The sequence below is a fragment of the Octodon degus genome, unplaced genomic scaffold, assembly GCF_000260255.1.
Source record: "Octodon degus isolate 3935 unplaced genomic scaffold, OctDeg1.0 scaffold00090, whole genome shotgun sequence".
In the NCBI taxonomy this organism is placed as follows: Eukaryota; Metazoa; Chordata; class Mammalia; order Rodentia; family Octodontidae; genus Octodon; species Octodon degus.
Window position 1 is genome coordinate 7,637,383 of NW_004524666.1, and position 22,782 is coordinate 7,660,164.

At 35.9% G+C, this 22,782-nt stretch overlaps 1 protein-coding gene across 1 annotated transcript in view; it reads left to right on the top strand.

Annotated features, from left to right (window-relative positions):
- Afg1l (AFG1 like ATPase) overlaps positions 1 to 22,782 on the top strand; it is a 241,358-nt gene that overhangs the window by 148,913 nt on the left and 69,663 nt on the right. The window contains exon 8 of the mRNA XM_004637478.2: positions 19,103 to 19,185. Within this exon, the coding sequence (XP_004637535.1) occupies positions 19,103 to 19,185 (83 nt within the window). The remainder of the gene's footprint in view (positions 1 to 19,102; positions 19,186 to 22,782) is intronic.

The following is a 22,782-nucleotide window of genomic DNA, read 5'->3' on the forward strand; positions in this document are numbered from 1 at the left end:
GCACTTATTCTACTGAGCCATCTCCCTGGCCTTAATTGATATACTTTGTGTATATTTGTTTGTGTGCATCATGGCTCTCTTCGTACTGCAGTAGCAGAGTTGAGTAGTAGTAGCAGAGCAGTAGCTTTGAAAGTCTAAAACAGTTATTATCTAAGTTTATAGCTGTCTAAAATGACGTGTGCAAGCAGTGCATTGTCCTATAAACTGACTTGTGATGGAAACTTTGCATCAGCATGATTTATTAGAAGGTTGATAGGAAGAAAGTTGTTGGACCAAAAGCTAACGTGTCATCCAGTTTTGATTTGAAATAACTAAACTTGAGATGTATCAGTTTTGTTGGGATCAACTTTCTTAGAAATGGTTTTAATCCCATGTACTTTAAGGGAATAACATGTCTTAAGTTTCTTTTTTTTTGAACAATATTTATAATAACATTTACAATATTACTACTATTATGTAAGATATTTGCAACAATAATCTTACTACATTGTAATTATTATTAATTTTAGATACATTATACATAATGGAAAAAGATGACCAATTGGTGTTTGGATCAGAAAAATAAGTTTTTAGGTTAATTTCAGTTAAACATACTTTCCTTCTTGAAATTAGACTGGCTGACCAACACAGCTGTTCTCACCCGACCTGTTTCCAGCAGTCTATGTTATTTAGACCTGTGCTTTATATTTGGATCAGAATCTGTTTGCTCATTCCATAAACCATGCCTAAACTTACATAAACCATCTATTTGTGATGGGTCTATAATGATGCCTAGAAGAGATAAACTTATTTACGAATTTTAAAGTTGAAAAAAGTCTCAATGTGAATTTTATAACTTTCTTTTTATGCTTTTCTCAATCAGTTTAACCCTGTGAACAAATCTAAGATAATTCTGTGGAAAATATTCCTCTGCAATAGCGTATGTTAGGTTTTAGCTGTGCAAGGATAGAGTCTCATATTACTAACTTAGTATTTTAATTCTCATTCACAGTGACAGCAAGATGTCTGTTTTAAGTCTTCATTTTTCCTTAAAGTTAACTGTCAGGCGGCTTTAGTTGATTAGTGAAATGACCACTGTAAATTGGTGAATAGTAACCAACAAAGCATTCTAATTTTATCTGGTTAATTGCAGATAGATAATGAAATTACAGAAAAATAGCATTCTAATATTAATTCTTATAAATGTGAATTTTCCTCTTCTGGTAAATATTTGTCCATTTGGAAAACATACTATGCTTTAACATTAGTTGAATTTGAATACATCATATAAAGATACTTTGTAATCTAAGGAGAGTCACGTGATTATCATTACTTTTGTTGTAATATTTGCTTAATGTCCACGTAATTTGTTTTACATCTTCTACTTGGTAGAAGATAGTCTTTATCTAAGATGGTCTATATATATCTACCTTCATGCTTTTATTTTCTGAGACTTGTTTCCCAAGAAACTTTATCCCAATACTGAATAATTTGAGAATATTGTCCTGATGTGATTTTCAGTCACAAAGTTTAGAAAAACTATTTATAACCCTTAGTTGAGATGGAATGTACAGCCTTTGTCCAGCCACCTGTATCTGGATTTTTAGCTTGGCTAAATAAATGTTTATTTGCCACTTTTTCCTCCTGTAGCTTTCATACTTGTGAGATTGTTACAAAAAACAGACCGAACACAGGAAGAAATGTCACTGAGAAGGTTTAGGAGACAGTGTATTTACACTGGTGAGTCTGACTAACATTACTCCTAAAGAGGCAGACCCCTACACCATGCGTGGGGTTTTGGGACTTTTATTGGCACATTATAATTGGAGAGTGGGGTGACATCATGGTTACTGAGGGAGTTTAAACATTTCAGCTATGTCCCAAGACCATCAGTTGAACAACCATCAGTCACACAAAGGAAGAAGTGTTCCATTATATTTGAACTTACATTGCTAGGCCATCAGTTACATAAAGGCAGTGAAGACAGGGGTTTATGCAAAGAAGGAGTGTTCTGTTATCAGACCTGCTGAACATGTCTACTTGGTCTTGGTGGACATTGTGGGCAGGCTTTTAATTACAAATTTAATTTTACCCTTCAAGATTGTGTTGTCAATTTATCCATTATAATGTTCAGAGTACAGAATCATCAGAGTCTGCCTCAGGGGTCAGTGTCAGTCTTACTGACCTCTGCGACGTTGTCACCTGAGACGGCCTTGCAGAGATTAAAACTTTGTTAGTGTGATAATGTTTTTACTTATGAGTCGTGCCTTTTTAATTCTTTAGACTAAAAGAAGCAAAATAGAACAAAAGTGGCACACGGAACTCCTGAATTGAAAAGCACTATGGCTTCCCCCGTGAACCATTAAAATGTTAAATTAAATCCAAGTATTTAATATTTTATAGAAAAAATATTTATTTGACTTATAGAATCTTTCTATAATTATCATGTTTTAGGCTAAATAAATTAAGAATATTTATTGAAGATATTTTTATAAATCAACTTTCCACTTTTTTAAAAAACTACGTATGTTTGAGCAAATCTATTTAAAAAAAATCATCTACAGCAACAGGCATTCAATTTTGTTTCTAATGGTGCTTTTGTTTTGTGTTCCTGAATAAACACCTCGAATAAAAATTGTTGAGATGCTCATTTAAAATGTAATTTATCCATCTTTATTCTAGAATGTAGACCTTGTATATCAGGGCTTATAAAAATAATTTAGGATTTATGTTTTTAATATTTTCTGGAGTCTTATATAAAATCACAATAGATTTTATATAAATTATATATTTGTATTCAACTGAAATCAATGTTTATAACTAAAATATACACTTAGGACTCAAATTCTTTTCTCTGAATAAATATGTATTTTTGGTTAAATTACAAGAAATCAATTCTTTGATAACAAAAATCATTTAAAGATAATGTGACTTAAATATGAATTGCTTCTTTGAATCTTGAGGTAAATTAGTTTAATAACACGTGGCAATTTTCTGGACTAGTGATGTAATTTGAAATAGAATTCTCTCTTTCTCTTCCCTGAAAACTCAAGCCAATTAATAGAACTTTTCAGCTCTTTGTCACAGGCCACCATGGAGGTCTGCAGAGAAGAACTTTAATCCAATAAACATTTCATTTAGATCATGAAAAGAAAGCGTGAGGAGACGCTCCTGTAAGCGAGTGTGTTACTATGATTCCACCCATGAAGAGATCTGAGGAATTTGCCAAATTAACCAAGAGGTCCTCATATTTAACGCAGAAATGTGTCAAAACTAACAGAATCATTATTTAATTTGCTTGAACTCTATATTGAGGAAACTTTAAAAAGCCACAACTGTTTTCTTCAAAGCCTCCTCTGTTGGGCTGGATGGACAGGGCAGAGGGAGGTTGTGAGAAATCCAGATAGCAAATAACACTGGCCGAAGCTGGTCAGAAAAGGGAATAGATAATTAGGCGTAATTAGCGTGTATGAATTGTTGTCTCTTTGCCCTTAGCTTGAATAAATTTTGAAAAAAAAACCCTACTGATGCAAGTCCTTTGATGTAGGAAGAGTCATTGTGCCTTGGCAGCATAAAGGCAGTGTTTTATACTTTTTACATAATGGTTGTGATGCAGAAAGAGTGAATGGACCTGCACCCCCTGTCTGCTTTATACCAAGGACTTTTTGGATTTTCTTGAGACAAAATGCATCACAAGTTTGCAGTTGTTCGTAATGAGGTAGCGGACCTCATCAGAGCTCAGAGGAAGCCATCTTTAGCTTTTGTTTAAATCTTAATCACAGGTTTTTTTCTCTCTTTCTTTCTGGGAAATCTATTTTCTTAAATCAACACTTTTTCCTTTTTTGCTTGTACCTCCAGTAAGAGTAAGGAATAATACACAAGAATGCTAAATAGAAAAGTTAAACAAAAATTATCACATAAAAGGCAAATGCATTCCTGTGTTTTTAATCCCATATGAAAAAGATCTTTGCTGTACTCCTCTTTGGCTTTAAGTCAGCAGCACTCGGGAAGGTTGTTTTATAAGAAAAGGTATAAGAAAATATGCAGGGAATAATTTTAGGTTGTTTTGAGGAAAGGTATTTTCAAATTGAAATTACACAAAGTGAACTGGTAAATGTGTTATTATTACCCAATATTTAAGTTTGTAAATGGAAATCAGGTTGCATAAAATATTACTTAGTGCATTTACTATTAGCTTTATTTACTTGAAAGACATAAGTGAAGTATGAGTTTGAGAACCTAGCTGTGGGCCCCAAAGAGTTCATTTGCCTTGTATGTGGGAAAGTAAGATGTTATTCTTGAGAAAGCATTATGTTTACTTTGAAATTTTAAGAGAACTGAACAATTAAGTCATCTAAGATATGTATCATTTTATTCTGTTAATTGAATTATGTCCACTTTGATGATCTAAAACATTTTTCATTATTCCTCAGCAAAAATAGAAATTAATCATTTTAAAACTCTAAAATAAATCTGATATTTTGCATGGGTTGAAGGCAGAGCTGAAAAATTTACACATTATTCTCTATATCAGAATAGTATCTCCAAGTGGCTTTTATATTTCTGGAAAATTTTCAGTCTCTTCCATCAGCTATTTTGGAATTAGGTGGGGAAAAAACTACCATTCAGATACTTAAGTGCTTTTTATCTCTTTCTAATTAATATTCTTCTTTTAACATTTTAATTATAAGATTGTCTGCAGTAGTCATCAGTGATCTATTCCTTAATGTGTCATGTATGAATCTACTTTTACAAGTGTTGTTACTTTGCTTTAGTGTAGTTTTATTATGACATTTTGATTCCAGAGAGACTTCTTTCAATCCACAATGCTCTAAGATGCTTTTGGCTACTTAACCTATTTTGCATATTGTGCCATTTGTAGAATAAAGTAGCCTTTTATGGTGAGAGTTGATTTGAACTCTGAAAGGCAACACCTGAACATCTCACAAAACTAGATAATTATGGCTGATTGTGTTTTTCAGGTATAGGTCACAGGAAATTCAGTTGGGGTAAAGTATGTACAAAGCTAAGAAATATGCAGATTTCCTGTTGTAGGATTGTGTAAAAATTATTTACAGTTAATACTTGCATAAAGGTTAGAAAGGTTGATGAAGTGATATTTAGTTTTGCTTTACTATTCACTGCATGTCAGAATGTAATTATGACTGATTCATGAAACTGTCTTAGAAACGAACCATCTTTATTAAAATGCTGATCAAGATAAGAGCTGACAGTAATAAAGAATAGAACATTTTAGTCTTGTTGCTTTTGAATGATTGCTAATTACCCCAGAGGTCATGTATAGTGCTTGGTAGGATTCATTGACATTATTTCTTTTAAGTCTGCTGTTTCAACAACATCTGAGCATGAAGACACAAACTGTGTGCATGTTGAACAATAGTTTGGCCAAGTTTTCAAGGCTTCAAGGTATCCAAGAAATCTTTTTTTGCTATGTAGACTTAGCATTTCTCTATCCAAATTATAATATATTAGGGGTGGTTAGTACAAAATACTCTATTCACTTTCTATTGGCTGTCTCTATACTTCCCATTTTTCAATTGGTATTAAACAGTACATAAGGTTATTAAGACCATGTCATCTCTGAACATGCATATAAAATTAAAGAGAACAAAAGTGTGTATTGGTCCTTAAGTTAAGATGCATAGAAAGGACTTCTTAATGTTTAATCAAAATATACTTTTACCATCAGTAGCTAGTATTCAAATTGTTTTTATTTTTATTAATAATGTGAACTTGGTAATAGGCTTCTAAAGATTTGTGAAAATCTTTAGAATGTATTCCTTAGCGTATGTTGATTGGTAGGATGTATATATTATAAAAATAAAGTTGATTAACTGAATAAACTCTGATGTAATATCTAAAGTAACCTTTCAAATTTTCAACAACTGAAAGTAGAAGAATGTGGAAAATTATGTGCATATCCATGTATAATGTACATGCATAATATGCATGCATGTTCACATCACACAATCACATCACACATATTTATGTGTTTTCCATCATGTGGCAGAAAAATCAGTAGGTTAATAGGGCATGTCTGTGAGTCTTCGGCTCTGTCATTGACTTTGGGTAATCCTTTTAAATCTGCTTGAGCTTACATTTTTAAAAAATCTTTGAATTGTGAAATTGGAGTGAAAGATTGCTATAGTCCCTATGATGCTATGGATTCTTAAGTCTCAAAACTTATAATCTATTTCTTTTGAACTATCATAAATTTCTCCCCTAAAATGTCTTAGGCAAACTGGTCTACAGAAGCTTAATTGGCTCACAGAGCACCTTTGTAAAATAAAGGATATGAAAGCAATATTTTGATGTTAACATGCATTTGTTAGTCACTGTGAATACAAAGATGAGAATTAATGGGATAATGGAATGCTCTTCTGCTGAAAATAAATACACCCCCAAATCCTGCACTATTATATAGGGACAATATAATATTAATCTAAAATGTTATAGAGTAGGAGTGACACTGAGATACTAAAATGTAAATGATGTAAAATGTAAATAAATTAAAGCCACAAATTTAAATGTTTTTTACCTTCTATAATGCTGGCAATTGTTGAGGATGAACAAATGAAGTGAAAATTTACATGAAATCTGCATGCACTTTTCTGTGTGTTCACAGATTTCAACAAACAATGAAGCTGGAGTTTTGCTATGCTTTTTTCTGTCTTCTTTATTTGGATGTATCACTGCCATCATTCTTGGTTTAATAGTCATGTTTATGATTTTGTTTTTGCTTCAACTTGGAAGAAGTAGGGATTTCCTGAGAAAATTTGTCCTAGAAAAGAAAGACCATAAGAAGGTTAAAAGTACTTTTTACTATATATGGGAGAAGTTAACTGACATCAAATTAAATGTTTTAAGTAGTGACAGCTGAGAAAAATAAAACAATGCATAAATATAGTCTCCTTTTGAGGAAGCCAGTGGAAGGGACAGCACTCTAGGTTGTATCTAGAGGTAAAGTGAGGGGGGCCAGGGAGATGGCTAAGTAGAACAAGTACTTCCCTGGCAAGCGCACAGGCCTGAGTTCAATCCCGGGTTCTGCCAAAGAAGAAAGAAAGAAAGAAAGAAAGAAAGAAAGAAAGAAAGAAAGAAAGAAAGAAAGAAAGAAAGAAAGAGCGAGCGAGCTGTTTCTGAGATCAGCCTCCATAGCAAGTGAGGATATAAAGAGAATTGTGCCCAAATCTAGAGGTAAAGTGAGCCCATTTATCTTCTGAAAGTCTTCATTGTATATGGAAATTAGAATGCAAAAAGAATTATTCATGTTCAATATTTCATAATTTGGCAAATGCCTATAAATAAGAATAGCCACTCAAACTTTTATTAACTATCTGGTAGAGCATTAATAGACCAAGCAGAACAGATGCTAAAATATAATCAATCACACTATACTGGTATATGCTAATGAGGGCCAGTTTTGCCTGTAAATAAAACTGTCTGGACATATATGTTCATAGAGTTTCAGAGTTTGAAGGAAACGTATATCCTACCATCTTGTTATACATTGGAGGCAATTGCTACTCATGCCTGAGATCATCTGACCTAGGATTGCATAGCTATCGGCAGAACTAGATCTCCAATGCGTGCTACCTGCTCTTTACTGAGAATTCTCTCTACCACACTATGATACACTCTCTCTGTGTGTATACAGGTTTATTCATTGCATTTACTTACTACATCTTATTGCCTTTGGGTAGAATTAATTATATTCTCAGTTGCTTTTATCATAAGAATATATCTTTTATAAAAGTATAATTACTTTTCAATAAATACAGTGAAAAAGAACAGAACCAAATTTTAGTGTATTTTGAAACATGATATTAGATACCATAAAATTCTTAATAATGAAGTCCTTAAAAATGGACAGATTTTTTTCCCCCAATTTTATTTATTTATTTATTTTGGTGGAACCGGGGATTGAACTCAGGCTCTTGTGCTTGCCAGGGAAGCGTTTATTCCACTGAGCCATCTCCCCGGCCCGGACAGATCATTTTTAAAGCTGAGTATTTTATTGGGATATAGCTTTTCTTCATTATTCCAGAGTGTAATTATAGTGTACATTAACCATGTATATGGAGTTGGTGTGTTTGTAGGCATATATTATTGCTTACCTTTGTCATTTTTACAGAAGGAAAAAATTCTTAAAACATTAGACTTGGAAAGGTACATATGTGTCCAGTTAGACTGGAAATGTATTTTACAATTCCTTTTCGTGGGAGAAAAATGAAGTTTACTGGCATTGCAGTTGTGTTTAATAGGATGATTAAGAAAAAGAATTCTCCAAAGTTAGATGTTTCTACTTCATTCCAGGCACCATACATCACTCTTACATTTTTCTCTCTCAGGAATGAAGACTCTGTTTCTCTTGATTAAAGAAAAAGTGGGATAATGGAGTATTAGAATTCTGTTTATTATGACAGAACTAAATAGGTATAACGGTTTTAAAATGACTTCACTGAAGCTATTTTTCTGAGCTTTTTCTGAGCTTCATTATTTGGGGACAATGCATGGCGCTCTCTGAGATCTTTCTTTTTATAAAATTTTAGGAAATATATACAAATATGCTCTGGGCTAAACTCTTAATGAACATCCAAACATTTATTTATTTATTTATTTATTTATTTATTTATTTATATTTACTAAATACTGAAAACCTGTTCTGTTTTTCCTTTTGTCCATTTTCATCCCACTCCCACTTCATCTCATTCATACTTTACTTCTCAGGAAAAGCCACTATTAAAAGTTTGGCTTGTACCATTTCATGCATTTTGTATAATTTTATGTGTAAAAATGTCTATATGTCTAGTTTTGATTTATTGTAAATTAATGGTAGAGTACATTAGCCTGATATTTTGTAAATTAGTGGTAGAGTACATTAGCCTTCATCTGAGTTGTGCTTTTGTGTCTTGAAGATATCCTGGAGATATTTTGTGTTCAGACATAACTCAGTGTCACTCTTCTAAATCACTGCCTTATATTTTGTGACATAGCTGCACTATTATTTTAAAATTAATCTTCTATTTTTTATATTTAGCTTTATTCTAGTTTGTACTTTTCAAGTAAAACATTAAAAAGACTGTTTACAACATTTTATGGCATATGAATTAATGTTTCTGTAGATTATATTCCTAGAAATAGAATTTCTAAATCAAAGATACCTTGTAATTAAAGTTCTATTAGGTGTTTGTCAAGTAGCTCTTTGCCTGTATTATTAGTTAACATTAAAAATTAAATTATGGAATTAAATTTGCAAATAGTTTAGTTTTTTTTTTTAAAGAGCCTCACTAAAGCACAGTAGGAACACAGTAAGGTGTATAAACAAATGACAGTGCATCTCGTGGAATAGAGGGATAATTCTGGAAATTTCACTCGATGTTACTTGTACATACTGAGGCAGCAACTGGCTGCTACAAAAAGCATAACTAACAAAATATTTAAGAGTGATGGAAATTATGAACCTATAACTCTGTAAGTCTTGGATCATGTTATTTATTCAGTGCTTTATTCTGAACATAGGAAGTGTACAGTACTGTTTCCTTACCTATGAGTAGACCAAATAACTATAGACAAGGTGAGATCAAAACACTTAATCTTCTGGAACCTCAGGTATTGATCAGCAAATTAGAACCAATAGTTCTATTTTAAAAATTGATGTGAATGAACTTCTCAATAAATGTGGTTATTTTTATTCTGCTGTGACAGTGTTATAATGATAACCACATTTATCTTCTGCTTTAAAAGCTGGTAGTTATCTTGTAAATAGAAACACATATCTTCCTAGGCTCAAATGTTACCACTTTCTTGATGAACAAAAACAACTCTTCATATCAACCTTAGGGTTCTTTGTTTCCTACCCAATATATATCCAGAATAACTTGAGTGGCATATGTATTTTCTGCTTTTTGTGGTTAATTACACAGTAAAGGCTGGGTAAGTTATAAAGAGAAGTTTAAGTTGGCTCACAGTTCTAGTTCAAAGAAGAGGTGGCAAACCTGGTGATGGCTTGCCTGCTGGCATAGTCTGAGAAAGTTCAGGGTATCACCAGGGGAGCTGTGGACTCAGTACATGTGTGCATGGGATGTTATATATCAAGATTGGCATGTTTGAGCATCTTAGGGGTGCTCAAAAAGATTACCATGTCACTTCATTTACAATTATGAGATGTGAGTTGAAAATCTAACTCTGTAAGTCTTGGATCATGTAATTTGAGATGTTTAAATCTCTTATTGTAATGGCTCATTATCAAGGTTGTCTTCCACCCTCTTTATACTTCATAGTGTTTTCTTCTAGCCCTCTTCAATCATACTACTCCAGCTCTATCAGTTCTTTGTTTCATGAGAACTCTACTTTTATCATTTGTTCATTCAAACAATTCTTAACAAAACATGTAGTTTTTGTTGTTGTTCTTTACTGCCATTGTAGAGGACTAGTACTTTTCTTTTCATCTTATTTCATTCAAACATAAACCAGAAATAAGTCAATGCCATCAATCCCTGTGATTCTCAGGTCATAAACACCAACGCAGAAAGGTCCTATCTATGGCTTTTTTTTTTTTTTTTTTTTGCCATCCCTGGTAGACACTGTGTTTCCATTAGTCCATTTGACCTCTCTGGTCTTGTGGAATAGTCATGTAATTTTGGTTGAACTGATCAGAGCTGGGGATTGATTAAACTAAGCCAGAGTTTTTGCTAAACTTGAGTAAGATTCCTGCTTAAAGTAGGCAAAGGACTGAGAAATCAAAGGTGAGAAATGAAGAACTTGATGAAAGATCAGAATGGGAAATTTTTTTCTAACTTGACTTGGGAGAATTCTTGCCAGTACTGAGTGATATAAGGATCGGCATGAATAAACAGCCAAGGGCTCCATGAGAATACAGCTCAGAGAAATCTACCAAAGGTCAAAGACATTGTGTCTTAGTTACTTTTCTCTTGTTGCTGACACAAAATATATGACATCCAAGGTTAAAGGAAGGAATGTTTATTTAGTTTACAGTTTGTAGAGGTTTCAGTCCATAATTGACTGGCAAGATGGTGGCATACAGCAGAGGGGCAAGAGTTCATGGTGGTGGAAGATAGCAAAAACAGCAAGAGCAAGTGTGTGTGTGTGTGTGTGTGTGTGTGTGTGTAGGAAATAGGCCTCTTTCTACCCCTTTTATCTTATCCATAGTGCTGAGATAAGGGTGGTGTCAACCCAATCAGTGGACTGCTCCGGCAATCACTTGCCCTTAGTCTCAGCATCCTAAATCACAATATTGCATCATGAGTGAATCTCCTATTTTATATTCAAGTGCCTCCCATGACCACATAAGGCTGAGGGGGTACATACAGACACAAACCATAACATTCCAACCCCAGCCTCCCAAAGACTCATGCACAGTTCTTCATTCAAAAGGTGTTTTGTTCATCTCCAAGAGGAGCCAAATTCCCAAGAATTTCAGCATTGCTGAAAAGTCCAATTCCGAAGTTTCCCTGAGATTTAAGACAAACTCTTAGCTGTCAGTCCCTGGACAAATGAACGTTATACACTTCCAACATTTAATGGTACAAAATAGACATTTCTAGTAGTTACATACAGGAGAATACAAAGGAATGGGACCAAAGCAAGTCCAAAGTCCAGCAGGACAAACATTAAATGCTGTAGTTCTATGTGCAGATCCACAGAAGTCTGTGACAAGATGTGAACTCCAGAGCGTTTGGGTGGCTCTGCCCTTATGGAACTTCCCGTGGCTGTAGCTCCCATAGCTTCTCTCTCAGGCCTGCTCCACTCTCTCCTTGCAGTTTTTCTCAGATGATCCATGTTCCTAGCTTCTCCAAATGTCTGGGTCCTCCAGTGAACCTTTGGCTTTACACCCACAGCTTCACACACTGCCCTCTTAGGAGCACACTGCCAGGCTGCCCAGGCCTTCTGAAATCTGGGTGGAAGCCTTTCTATCCCCACAACTCTTCCAATCTGCTTGTACCTAAAACCAGTGCCATGTTGATGCTGCCAAGTTCTGCCACCAGCTGAGTCAGTAGCCAGGCTTCCCTCTCTCTTGGGTGTATGGGTTAATTTGTAGGATTGCTGAGCACTCTAAATTTGTTCTAATTCTGAGGAACAAATTTGCTATGCCACCATCATTCTGGAACACAGTGCTCCGTGGCTTTCTTCCCAAAACAGAGTCTTTCACTTTTGCAGTATTGAGGCTGCAAAAGGTGGTATGATATCCCAAGCCATATTTTTTATTCTCCTGTTTCTTCTTAGCAGGCCAGATCTTCCCACTTCTATCTTTGCAATTCATAGCTTTACTCGGAGCCTTTCTGGGAAAACTCACAATGTTTTAAATCATCTTGCTGACCTCCTTGCTTTTTATTGTCAACATAGATCTTGCTAAAAGCCCCCAACAATAGTCATGCCACTATAATATTAAACTACCTTGAAATTTGTTCTGCCAGATTCACTAGTCTGCCACCTTTAATCTTAAGTCTCAGACAAGGTCCCTGGACACAAGGAAAATGCAAATCATCTTTCTGCCAAGGTGTAGCACAGATCATCCGGAGTCCGGAACCCAATGCAGTTCTTCCCAGCAGAAACCTCCTGAGCCTGGTTTTTACCAGCAGGATTTCTATTAGCCTTTTGGTTGGTCTTCTGAACTCTGACCACAATCTCCCATATAAAACAGCCTAAGACCTTCCAGCTCTACTTTTTCAGCCAGCACCTCTGAACCTTTGCCAACTCTTCCCACAGGCCATTCCCAAAGGCTCTTGAACCACACAGTCAGTTATAGTCACAGCAGTTACCCCATTTCTCTGGTACCAAATTATGTCTCAGTTATTTTTCTCTCATTGCTAAGATGAAAAACCCAGGACCCAAAGTTAAAGGGGTTAATGTTTACTTAACCCACAGTTTGTAGAGGTTTTAGTCCATAATCAGCTGGCTCCAAGGCAGGGGGCATGGTACAAGGACAACGGTTAAAGGTGGCAGCAGACAGCAAGGGCAACAAGAACCCAAAAGGGGGAGAGAGCATTCCTCTTTTCCTCCCTTATATCGTATGCAAGGCTACCCTCACACACGTGCAGCATAATACAAGCAAAATAAGAAACTACCTCCATATAGGTTTTGTAGAGAACTGTGGTCTAGATAAGTACACAAATTTGTTCATTGTGACATAGCTGTGCCCTAGAATTGTGGTCAGGGGTAGGCCTTACTTGGTGAGCATGTGAGCAGTGGACAAGAGATGTGGGACTTTTCCCTGGCAGGCTGACAGAGGACTGCAAGAACCTTCCAGCAAGTACATCCAAGTTTTCCATTGTCTGGCATGTCTAAGCAGGACATACATATCCTGGACTGTTTTGGAACACCTGAGCCTGTGTTTGAGTACTGATTGCTCCCTTTTGGGCTCTTTGACTTCTCTGTGCTTTAGTTTCCTTATCCATGTGCAAAATTGGCATAATAATAAAAGTCTGCCTCAAAGAGTGGTTGAGAGGACTAAGAGGATTAAACTGGAGAAAGATAGGATGAGAGGGAAGAAGGGAGAGAGTGACAGAGATAGAGGGACAGAGATAGAGGGACAGAGACAGAGACAGAGACAGAGAGAGACAGAGACAGGCAGGCAGACCAACAGACTTAGACTAGTTCCTGGCACATGGTAGGCCCTTGTGTCATGTCAGGGTTTGCTGTTACAATGATGTCTTAGTTCAGGCTGCTGTAACACAACACTGTAGACTTAGTGGTTCATAAGCAATAGAACTTTCTGGCTCACATTTCTACAGGCTAAATAATCCCAAGATCAAGGTGCCAGCAGATCTGGTGTCTGGTGAGTGCTTCCGTTCTTATTCAAAGATGGCACCCTTTGTATTTTACCTTCATCTTCTTGAGGAAGTAAGGAGAAAAATTGCTCTCTCAGGCCTTTTCTTTTTAAATAAGGACACTATCTCCATTCATGAGGGCAGATCCTTCCTGGCCTATTCACCTCCTGGTGCCCCACCTCTTGACACCTTATTGGAAATAGGTTTTAGCGTACAGATTTGGGGGGAATGCAGAGATTCAGACCATAGCATAGATGGTGTTGATGATAAAGATCTCCAGGTTTCATGATCAATTTTATGCCAGTTTTAATATAAGCTTTGTGAAAATATAAGAATCTTCATATGTATTTTATAGATGAGAGTATTAGAGATTAGTTTGTATTTTAATTTTTTCTTCATACTTTATGAAAAAATAGAACAAATTTTATAACCAAATAATAAGAGAATAACAAGTTATTACAATGTATATTCTTATCTTCAAAGTATTTACTCAGTACAAGACATAAAACAAAAAGATTCTTCCAAGAAATATATAATTTAAACTTTTGTTCAATGAACTAAGATAAATGAAACAAATTACTATATATTGAAATATTTTTAAAACAATGAAATATATAATTTGAGGAATAATATGAACTTTTCCGTCCTTACTATTTATCTCTCTTCTATATTATAGCCTCACAATTTATAATAGCTACATTTTGGAAACTGTGTTTTAATTTTGTAAATTAAATTAAAACAAAATTGAATTGTTTTGAGAATTGCCCTCATTCTTTATCCTGAGCACCACAGTATATCATTATTTTGAACACTTTTAAGTCAGTGCTACTGTCACTAAAAAGATAATCTTCAGAATACCCAGATAGAAAGAACAAAAGGTCAACAGATATTCAGTTGAATTCAACTGCGTACACGACATAACACAAGATACAAAGTCAATATTGAAAAATCAGTTGTATTTCTGTAGCCCAGCAACACAGAGACACTTAGGAATGCTCACACTAGGAGTGAGGATTGGTACAAACCACCCTTTGGAAAATGGGCAGTGTCTACCCAGTCATATGCATACCTTTTCTAGGTATGTATATAACAAAAACACATCATATGAGCACTAAAATATCATGTCCAAGAATGTTTGTGGAGGAGCAAATAACTAGAAATCCCAGATCCCTGTCACAAGTAGAATAAACTAATAGTAAACTGTGGCATATTCACACATCATCTCTTTATGGCTAGGAAAAACTTCAAGCATGTAAGCTATAAGCAAATTTTTTCTGAGTAGGGTATAGGAGACTCATTTTTGCTTTTTTTTTTTTTTCAGAACCGGGGATTGAACTCAGGCCCTTGCACTTGCCAGAGAAGCACTTATTCCACTGAGCCATCTTCCTGGCCCTCATTTTTGCTTTTATACTTTTAAAAGTTTAAATTTTTTACAATGAGTATGAATCACTTTCTCAGAAAATGTTCCGAGGCTGAGCTTGAACTTGCTGTCCTTCCTCAATGCTGAGATTACAGTGTTGGGATGCTGTGACTTTTGGCACAGCACTGCCCTTTAAATCTACTTAAAAGAGGGAAATCTTTGCAATTTTTGTTGAAGAGGTTAACATGTAGCAGTTTGAAAGGACTTTTTTCCACAATATTACTTCTTTGTTCAAGCTGGGAGTGGACTGGAAGGTATATGAAGTTATATGAGATGGTTGTTTTTCTTAACAGTATTAAGAATTGCTAAAAACTGCATACAATAAGCAAGATGTGGTGCACACCCCTTTAATATCCTACACAGTAAGATCTGTTTCAAAAAAAAATACACAAAAACAGGAATACACACAGTTGACTTGAGGATGATATGAATTGCTAAAATGCAGATCTTTCAGTCAGCCACTTTTCTTTCTGAAGTCAGTGGCCTTTGACTTGTGAGTATGCTTATAAAGGTGTGTTAACCTCCTTCTTTTGCTTCCGAATTTCCTAATTGCATTTTTAGATTGTATAATTGTATTTGTCCTTTGTATACATAATATACAAATTATTTTGAAATAAATATCATTTAGGGTTGATTAATATTATGGTGTTATGCATTAGAATGGAATGGTGATAAGAGGTTATAGATTTTGTAAATATACCTTGAAATTAGGAAATTACTTAGAGATCCTGCCCTTTTAGATTTACCCTCAGCTTAGAAATACATTGCTTTCACCTTTCTGTAAAGTGCTTTGAATAATCTAGGGCAAGTGAATAAAATTTGAAAATTTGAGGTTTATTTTTCTTTAAAAATATAAACTGAGTGTTAATATTTTTCAGACAATTAAGAGCTAAGATCTAAGGGCTCTGGATACAGTTCTTTTGCTGCTGATTAGATATTCCTTGGTGGTGATTAGTGAATGTACAAATGCAATCATTTGGTAAGGCTTAATCACTCGTATGTTCAAGAAGTTAGTTATCCAAAAGAAATTGAAGCTTGTATAACTTCTGTTAGCATTATTTTTTAATAGGAAAAATAAATTTTTACTAAATTAAGAACACTGAGTCATGTAAGAGACCTTATGCTTTGAGAGAGACAGAAGGCCTGGAGAAGGTACATTTGTATGAAGGCATCGCTATACTGTGCATTACGTTTTTTGCAGTAGAGGCAGTGTATGAATAGCTGGCCCGAGCTTTCCACACCAGGGCAGATTTCCCTGAGGCCAAGTATGACTTGCTTCTAAACAAGGATGTTTTCTTCTTTCTTGGACCTGGGTGGCTGTTCCTTATCATGGGGAAACAGTGGGGAGAATGTATCTCTTCCTAGGTTTATTGCATTACTCAAAGTTGAAAAGAAGGACATATGGCTGGATATAGATACATTTTCTCTTTAGTGATGGTCATGTGAGACAAGTGAAGAGCAGAATGAGTTTTTGGACAATGCTGTATTCCTTTCTGGTGGAATGGATTATAGAGCTTGGGTCCTGAAAGAGAGGCCCGAGGGGAGCATTTGAGCACCTTGGAATGATGAGTGAGGGACATCTGCGTGAAGACAGCCGGGTGGCTGGTCAGACCAGGCAGTGTCAGGAGCCATGATGTCTAAGGTTCAGGTATTGTTTTTCAAATGGTGGTATAGAAGCTTAGCTTTGTAGGCACGCTAGGGGTTTACCTTGGGGGGGGGGTATTTTATGCTAAGCAAATTCACAATTGTTAAAATATACACCAAAGTGCTGTACTTCTGTCAGCCTTCTAGCCCAGTTTTCTGGGTCTTTACTCTTATGGTGACCAACTACTCCAGATTGTCCACGACTGGCTTAATAGTAACCCTGGAAGTTCTGTGTCCTAAAATTCTGCTGTCTGTGGCAACCCTTTAGTCCCGGGTGGGAGTTGGTTAGCCTCTTGCCCCAGAGTCCTTTAGCAGCTGCAGCATGAAAGGAGAGGGCATGCACTCTCCCTGCTGTAGGGTACAGGTAACAATGAGCCTGCAGCTCTGCTACAGCACCACAACCCTGAAGGCAGCTTCCCGGAAGAAGATGCTGCTCCTTCTCCTATGTGCGCCCATGTTACCCTTCTGGTGCTTTCTTGCCACGTTATAAATGACTGTAACGTTGAGAGGCTTAAAATAGCACTACATTAGTTTCTTTCCTGGTTTCTGAGGGTCAAGGAACTGGAACAAGCACAGCAGGCCCTTGCAGCTTCCTCAGTACCATAGTGGCTGTAGTTGGAACGCCTGGGAACCGGCTGGTCTATGCTGCAGTCTTCATACTGTGTCAGGACCGCTGCAAGGGCTTTCTCTGTATGGGCCAGTGTAAGCTTTTTCATGGCAATGTGGCCTCCAGGGAGTTGGACGCTTATCAGGCACTTTAGCATACCAGAAGTATTATAGATAATTAGTTCAGTTCACAAACTGAAACTCTGGCAAAATTTCACTTACCTTCATGAGCTCCACAATGGTGATGAACAATACAACCTCAGCATCTTCCCCAGAAAAGTGGAACAAGTTAGTTCATGATCAGAGATACCAGCCAACAAATAAAAAATTGCTGGGCTGGCCAAATAGCTCAGTGGATTAAAGCGCCTGCAAGCAGATGCAGGGGCCAGGGATTCAATCCCCAGGCCTGCCCTGCCGGCCCCGCCCCCAAGGTGTGCTGAGCTGGCAGTTAAGACTGTGTGTAGTAGTACGCACCTGTAATCCCAGCTCTTGGGAGGCTGTGAACAGGGGGGTCCCTACAAGTCCGATCTAGTACTGAGACCCTGAACACCCTGTAGACCCTTCCCTAAAATATGAGAAAAAAAAAAGGAAATTGCTTTAAATGTCACATAGGATGTTATTACATAGCATCATAGGACAAAATATGGACCCCATGTATCGTTGGTCATAATGTTAACCACATTGGAAGAAGAACGTGTTGGAATGGAGAGATTATTGTGGCTATTTTGGAAAAAATCAGACAGAGTTAATTTGGTTCCAAAAGATTTTTAAAATGCAATTTTTTATTAACAAAAATCATGAAGTTGTTACAATATAATTTTTTCCTTATGAATTTTCATAAAGGAATTTTTACTTTGAATAAAAATTAAATGGTAAGCCTGCAAATGTTTCTCAACTTGATCTAAAAACCCTGGGTCACCATTCTACTGGAAAGAATGTCTAGATGTACCTGTCTGTCTCTGTCTCTGTCGCTGTTGCTATTGCTATCACTATTTCTGTCCCTAATATAGTCCCTCCTCCATGACTCCCAATCCAACTGATCAAGGTAGGTAGAGTGAAAATTCACTTGTTCATGTAATGCAAACGTGGGGTGTGTGAGGTGTGTATTTGCATGCACAGATGAACCATGGAGGATGGAAAGAAAGGAGCCCAGGGCAGAAACAGAGGACATTAGTGACTGGTTCAAAAGGAGGCATCTACATCAGGAAAGGATGGTTTTGAAATGGGGACACTAATATAAGGCCCAGCTCTCTCAGACTTCTCCGTTGTGGTGCTTAAGACCCAGGAGGTGTAACCTCCAGCTTCCCATTCCAGGGTGATAGAAATTACGCTATGTTAAAAATAAAACAAAACCCCAAGGCAGTAATTTGGGGAAATTGCTGACAGTACTATTTTGCAAAGTTTTGGGAAAGCATGATACAAATCTTATTTTTTAAAAACTGTTATTTTGTTGGATCGATATATGCTTAATGGTGCAAATTCAATTCTGTGAGTCTTATATGAGTTCTATTATTTTGTCCTAAGTTCAGTACACTATTCTGTTAAAACATATCATGAATTTAAAAAATAGCATATAGCATAAAGCTTATAATTAATTCTAAACCAGTACTTGTTTAAAACGACATTTTCTGTATTTGGATTGTAGGAATATTGTAATACTGTCCAGCTAGATTCTGGAATAGATTACCGGAAAAGGGACCTCCCTGCTGCAGGAAAACTCTACTATCTGTAAGTTTGTGTGTGTGATTAATTTAACTTTTAAAGTTTAATATCTAATAATTTACTAGGAAAATAAGCCCTTTAATAATTAGAGTGTAGAAGACTGGCTCTGAAGCCCTTGGTTTTTAAAACAAAAATGTTACTGTATTAACTTCTTTAAATTGTGTTTTTTACCATCCATATTTGCATCATTTATAATGTGTGATTGGATGAAAACCTAATTAGTTTTTTGGGGAGGAGTGATGACAGATGGTTAGAAAGTAATGAGTATCCTCTTTAGAAGAGGCTCTGATATTAACAGAATATCTTTAATGTGCTAAAGTAATTAATTATTTGTGGACATCTTCTGACAAATGTGCCATTTCCACTCTTCCCAAATTGTTGTTTTATTTTGTCAGGCAATCTGTTTTTATTTATCATGGTTGATTGACTTCCACACATAACAGATATAAAATATGTACTATACACAAATACAAGTGGGTATATTGTGAAATCTTTTAAAGTAAGATTTTCCTGAGTAGGAATAATTTATAATAATAAATGTTTTCATTTTGTGCAGATAATGCTGAAGAACAAACATAGTTTGTTTTAAAATGTCATTTGTGAGAACCCGAAAAGGAAAAAGTGCTCTACAAATGCAAACTGTTGTGTAGCATATGCCAACAGTGTTTGGCACATAGTGGGTTCTCAGTAAATAGATCTGTCTAAGGGCTAATTGTAATTTAACTAAAAGGCATGTTGCGGGTAATTTAAATTTTGATGACAATGTGCATATGAGAGGTTGAGAAAAGTTCTTGTCTCTGCCACCTTGTTTTTTTCTATTTTAAAGAGAAAAAAATTAAAATAACAATAAAACAGCATTTCAAAACAGGTTAGTAGGAGTGTTACAATGTTAGCACATTGCACATTGTTGTCTTCATAGTAGATATTCACAGTACAAGATATAGGGATGATATCTAGTCCAAACAATAGTAGCACAAACCTTTCTTTTCAGTGGATCTGCCACCTTGTAAGAGAAGTACTTACTGTTTTTGATGTAGAAATTAGCTAGAAAAATCACATAATTAAAATTACATACTTTATTATGCACCAAAGGGACTGTTTCAGTTTATTATTCAGATTTCGATGATTATTATAGGAGGTTCTTCATCGACCCTTAAGTACTTTGTCTTTAAAGTACTTAATAATTTTAAAAATTTCTTATAGTGCAATTTATTGCTTTAACTTGGATTTTTATCTTTCCACTTTCTTTTATCGTGCTGTTTTCTGGTTATGTTATTTTTCTGACATTCATAACATTTCCCTGATTTTTTCTTGCCTATTTGTTCCTGCCTATGATACTTATAAATTAACTTATTATTATTCCCTTTATTCTTTTTTCTGGAAAGGAGGAAATTTTTATTTATTTATTTTTATTTTTTTTTATTTTAGGGAAGGGTCGACAGGGTGTTCAGAGGCTGACTACTAGATTGGATTTGTAGTGATTCTCCTGTTTAAAACCTCCCAAGAGCTGGGATTACAGGTGCACACCACCACACCCAGTCTCAGTTGCTGTCTCAGTGCACCCTGGTGGCGGGGCCTGCATGGCAAGCCCCAGGGATCAAATCCCCAGCCCCTGAGCCTGCTTGCAACCACTTTAATCCTCTGAGTTATTTGGCCAGCCCAAAAGGAGGAAATTCTTTTTCTTTGATTTCCCACAAAGTTTATCTCTATGTGGAGCAATTATAATATTTTCCTGCTGGAAAGTCCCTTAAATAAAGATGATAGTAAGGATCTGAATCATGAAATCTGTTTTGTAATAACAAAGAAGTATTAGTAGAGGTAAAAAAAAGCTGCTTTTTCTGGTAGCATATCCACTTATTCTTTTGATTTACCCCGTTGCCCCTTGTGCTTTCTGATAAAAATAAGATGATTCTAACACAATGAAATTCCCTTTTATTCAGGAGACATGCACTGGAGGAAAATAGACTCAAATATTCTCCCAGAGTCCAGGAAACTAGAATCTACAACAGCTACTCTGAAACTCAGGGAAAGTTTGCTTTAAAAAAAACTTCCCCCCTTCAATGGGTAGATAGATAGATAGATAGATAGATAGATAGATAGATAGATAGATAGATAGATAGATAGTTGGGTTCACTTACTTCTCAAGGAAGACATTTGCTTATAAATTTAACATCAAAAAGGCTTTCTTATATTCATATCACAATTAGAGAGTTTGGGGCACACCTCAGCTGGAGGATAGAACAGGTGCATCCCTGAAGGCTTAGGAATTAAAGTCATCTCAGAAGTGTGAAAATAATATGAGGTACCAAGATGGGATTCTAAGGATGTATATTTTAGTGTTTTACATGAACACTCCAGTAGAATTTCTTTCATGACAGAGTAAAAGAAAATTTCCTTAGGTCATATTAATATTTCTGATTTAATTAAGTTCTTTTCATCGTGCTCTTATAGGAACACTATTAGTTTCCCCCCATAACAGACTTTATTATACTGTGCTCTGTATTGCCCTGTGATAACATGTGTTTCCCTTTACCACCCTCTGGCCAAACATCTGGGCTTGGTTCCTGAATATGCGGGTCCAGACTACCCCCATGTCAATTTCACCAGAGCCCAACTGCCTAAAAAGAAAAACAAAATTGCATCTTCCCTCTCAGGAATGCCGAGCACTATCCCAGAATTTCATACAGAACAGAATTCCGTATATATGATTCTTACCTAAAGAATCATTAACTCAGTATTTCACTAGCCTAACTTTCAAAGAGCCAATGAAAAATATCTAAAAGTAAAATCTATGTAACATCAAGAATTCCCAGAGATTTAAAAAACTACCCCTAAAGTTGACATGGAACAATTCCTGTCCTTTATGATATTGTCTGGTTTCCACAAGAAACTAATTTGCACAAGACATTGTGTGTTCATTTGTAATCTATTTCAGGGTTTTGTTTATTTTTGAGACAGAGTCTCACTTAATAGTCCAGGCTGGCCTTGCTGAGTGCTGAAATTATAAGCATGTGCCACCATAGCCCACTCCTTCCAAAGGATTTAACTACTTTAGATTAGCTCTCTGCTTATGGGGTGGTGTACCATGGCTCATTCTTTTATATCTGCAGTGAACATATCTTTTCAAACAGGAAGCAGCACTGTTGAGGGAATTCATGGGTTGCTGCCTGAGACCATTTTGCTGTCATTTCTGTGAAGGGTCCCTGGGTTCCTGGAGGGAATTTGTGCTACCTATGCACTCACATGAATGGGTAGACTGGGTGACACTGTAGCATCTTACAAGGCTGTGCATTACAGAAACAATTTTGAGAAGTGCTCAAGGTCTTGCATTTTTGTGATCTTTCCTTTTATACTCAGGAGCTAAATACTATAGATTACTTTTTCTGTTAAGTCTGTGGAAAGATCTGGGATGGAGCCGTTTCCTACTCGCACAGTAAGTCTCCATCATACTCACATACAAAGCCTCCATGTGCAGATTATGGGTCACCTTGCAGATAATGAAAATATAATTTATAATGTTTTAGACATAATCTGAATATATATTGAACCCAGTGGATTGATTCCCAGGCAAGCACTCTACAATGAGCTATATCCTCAGCTCTT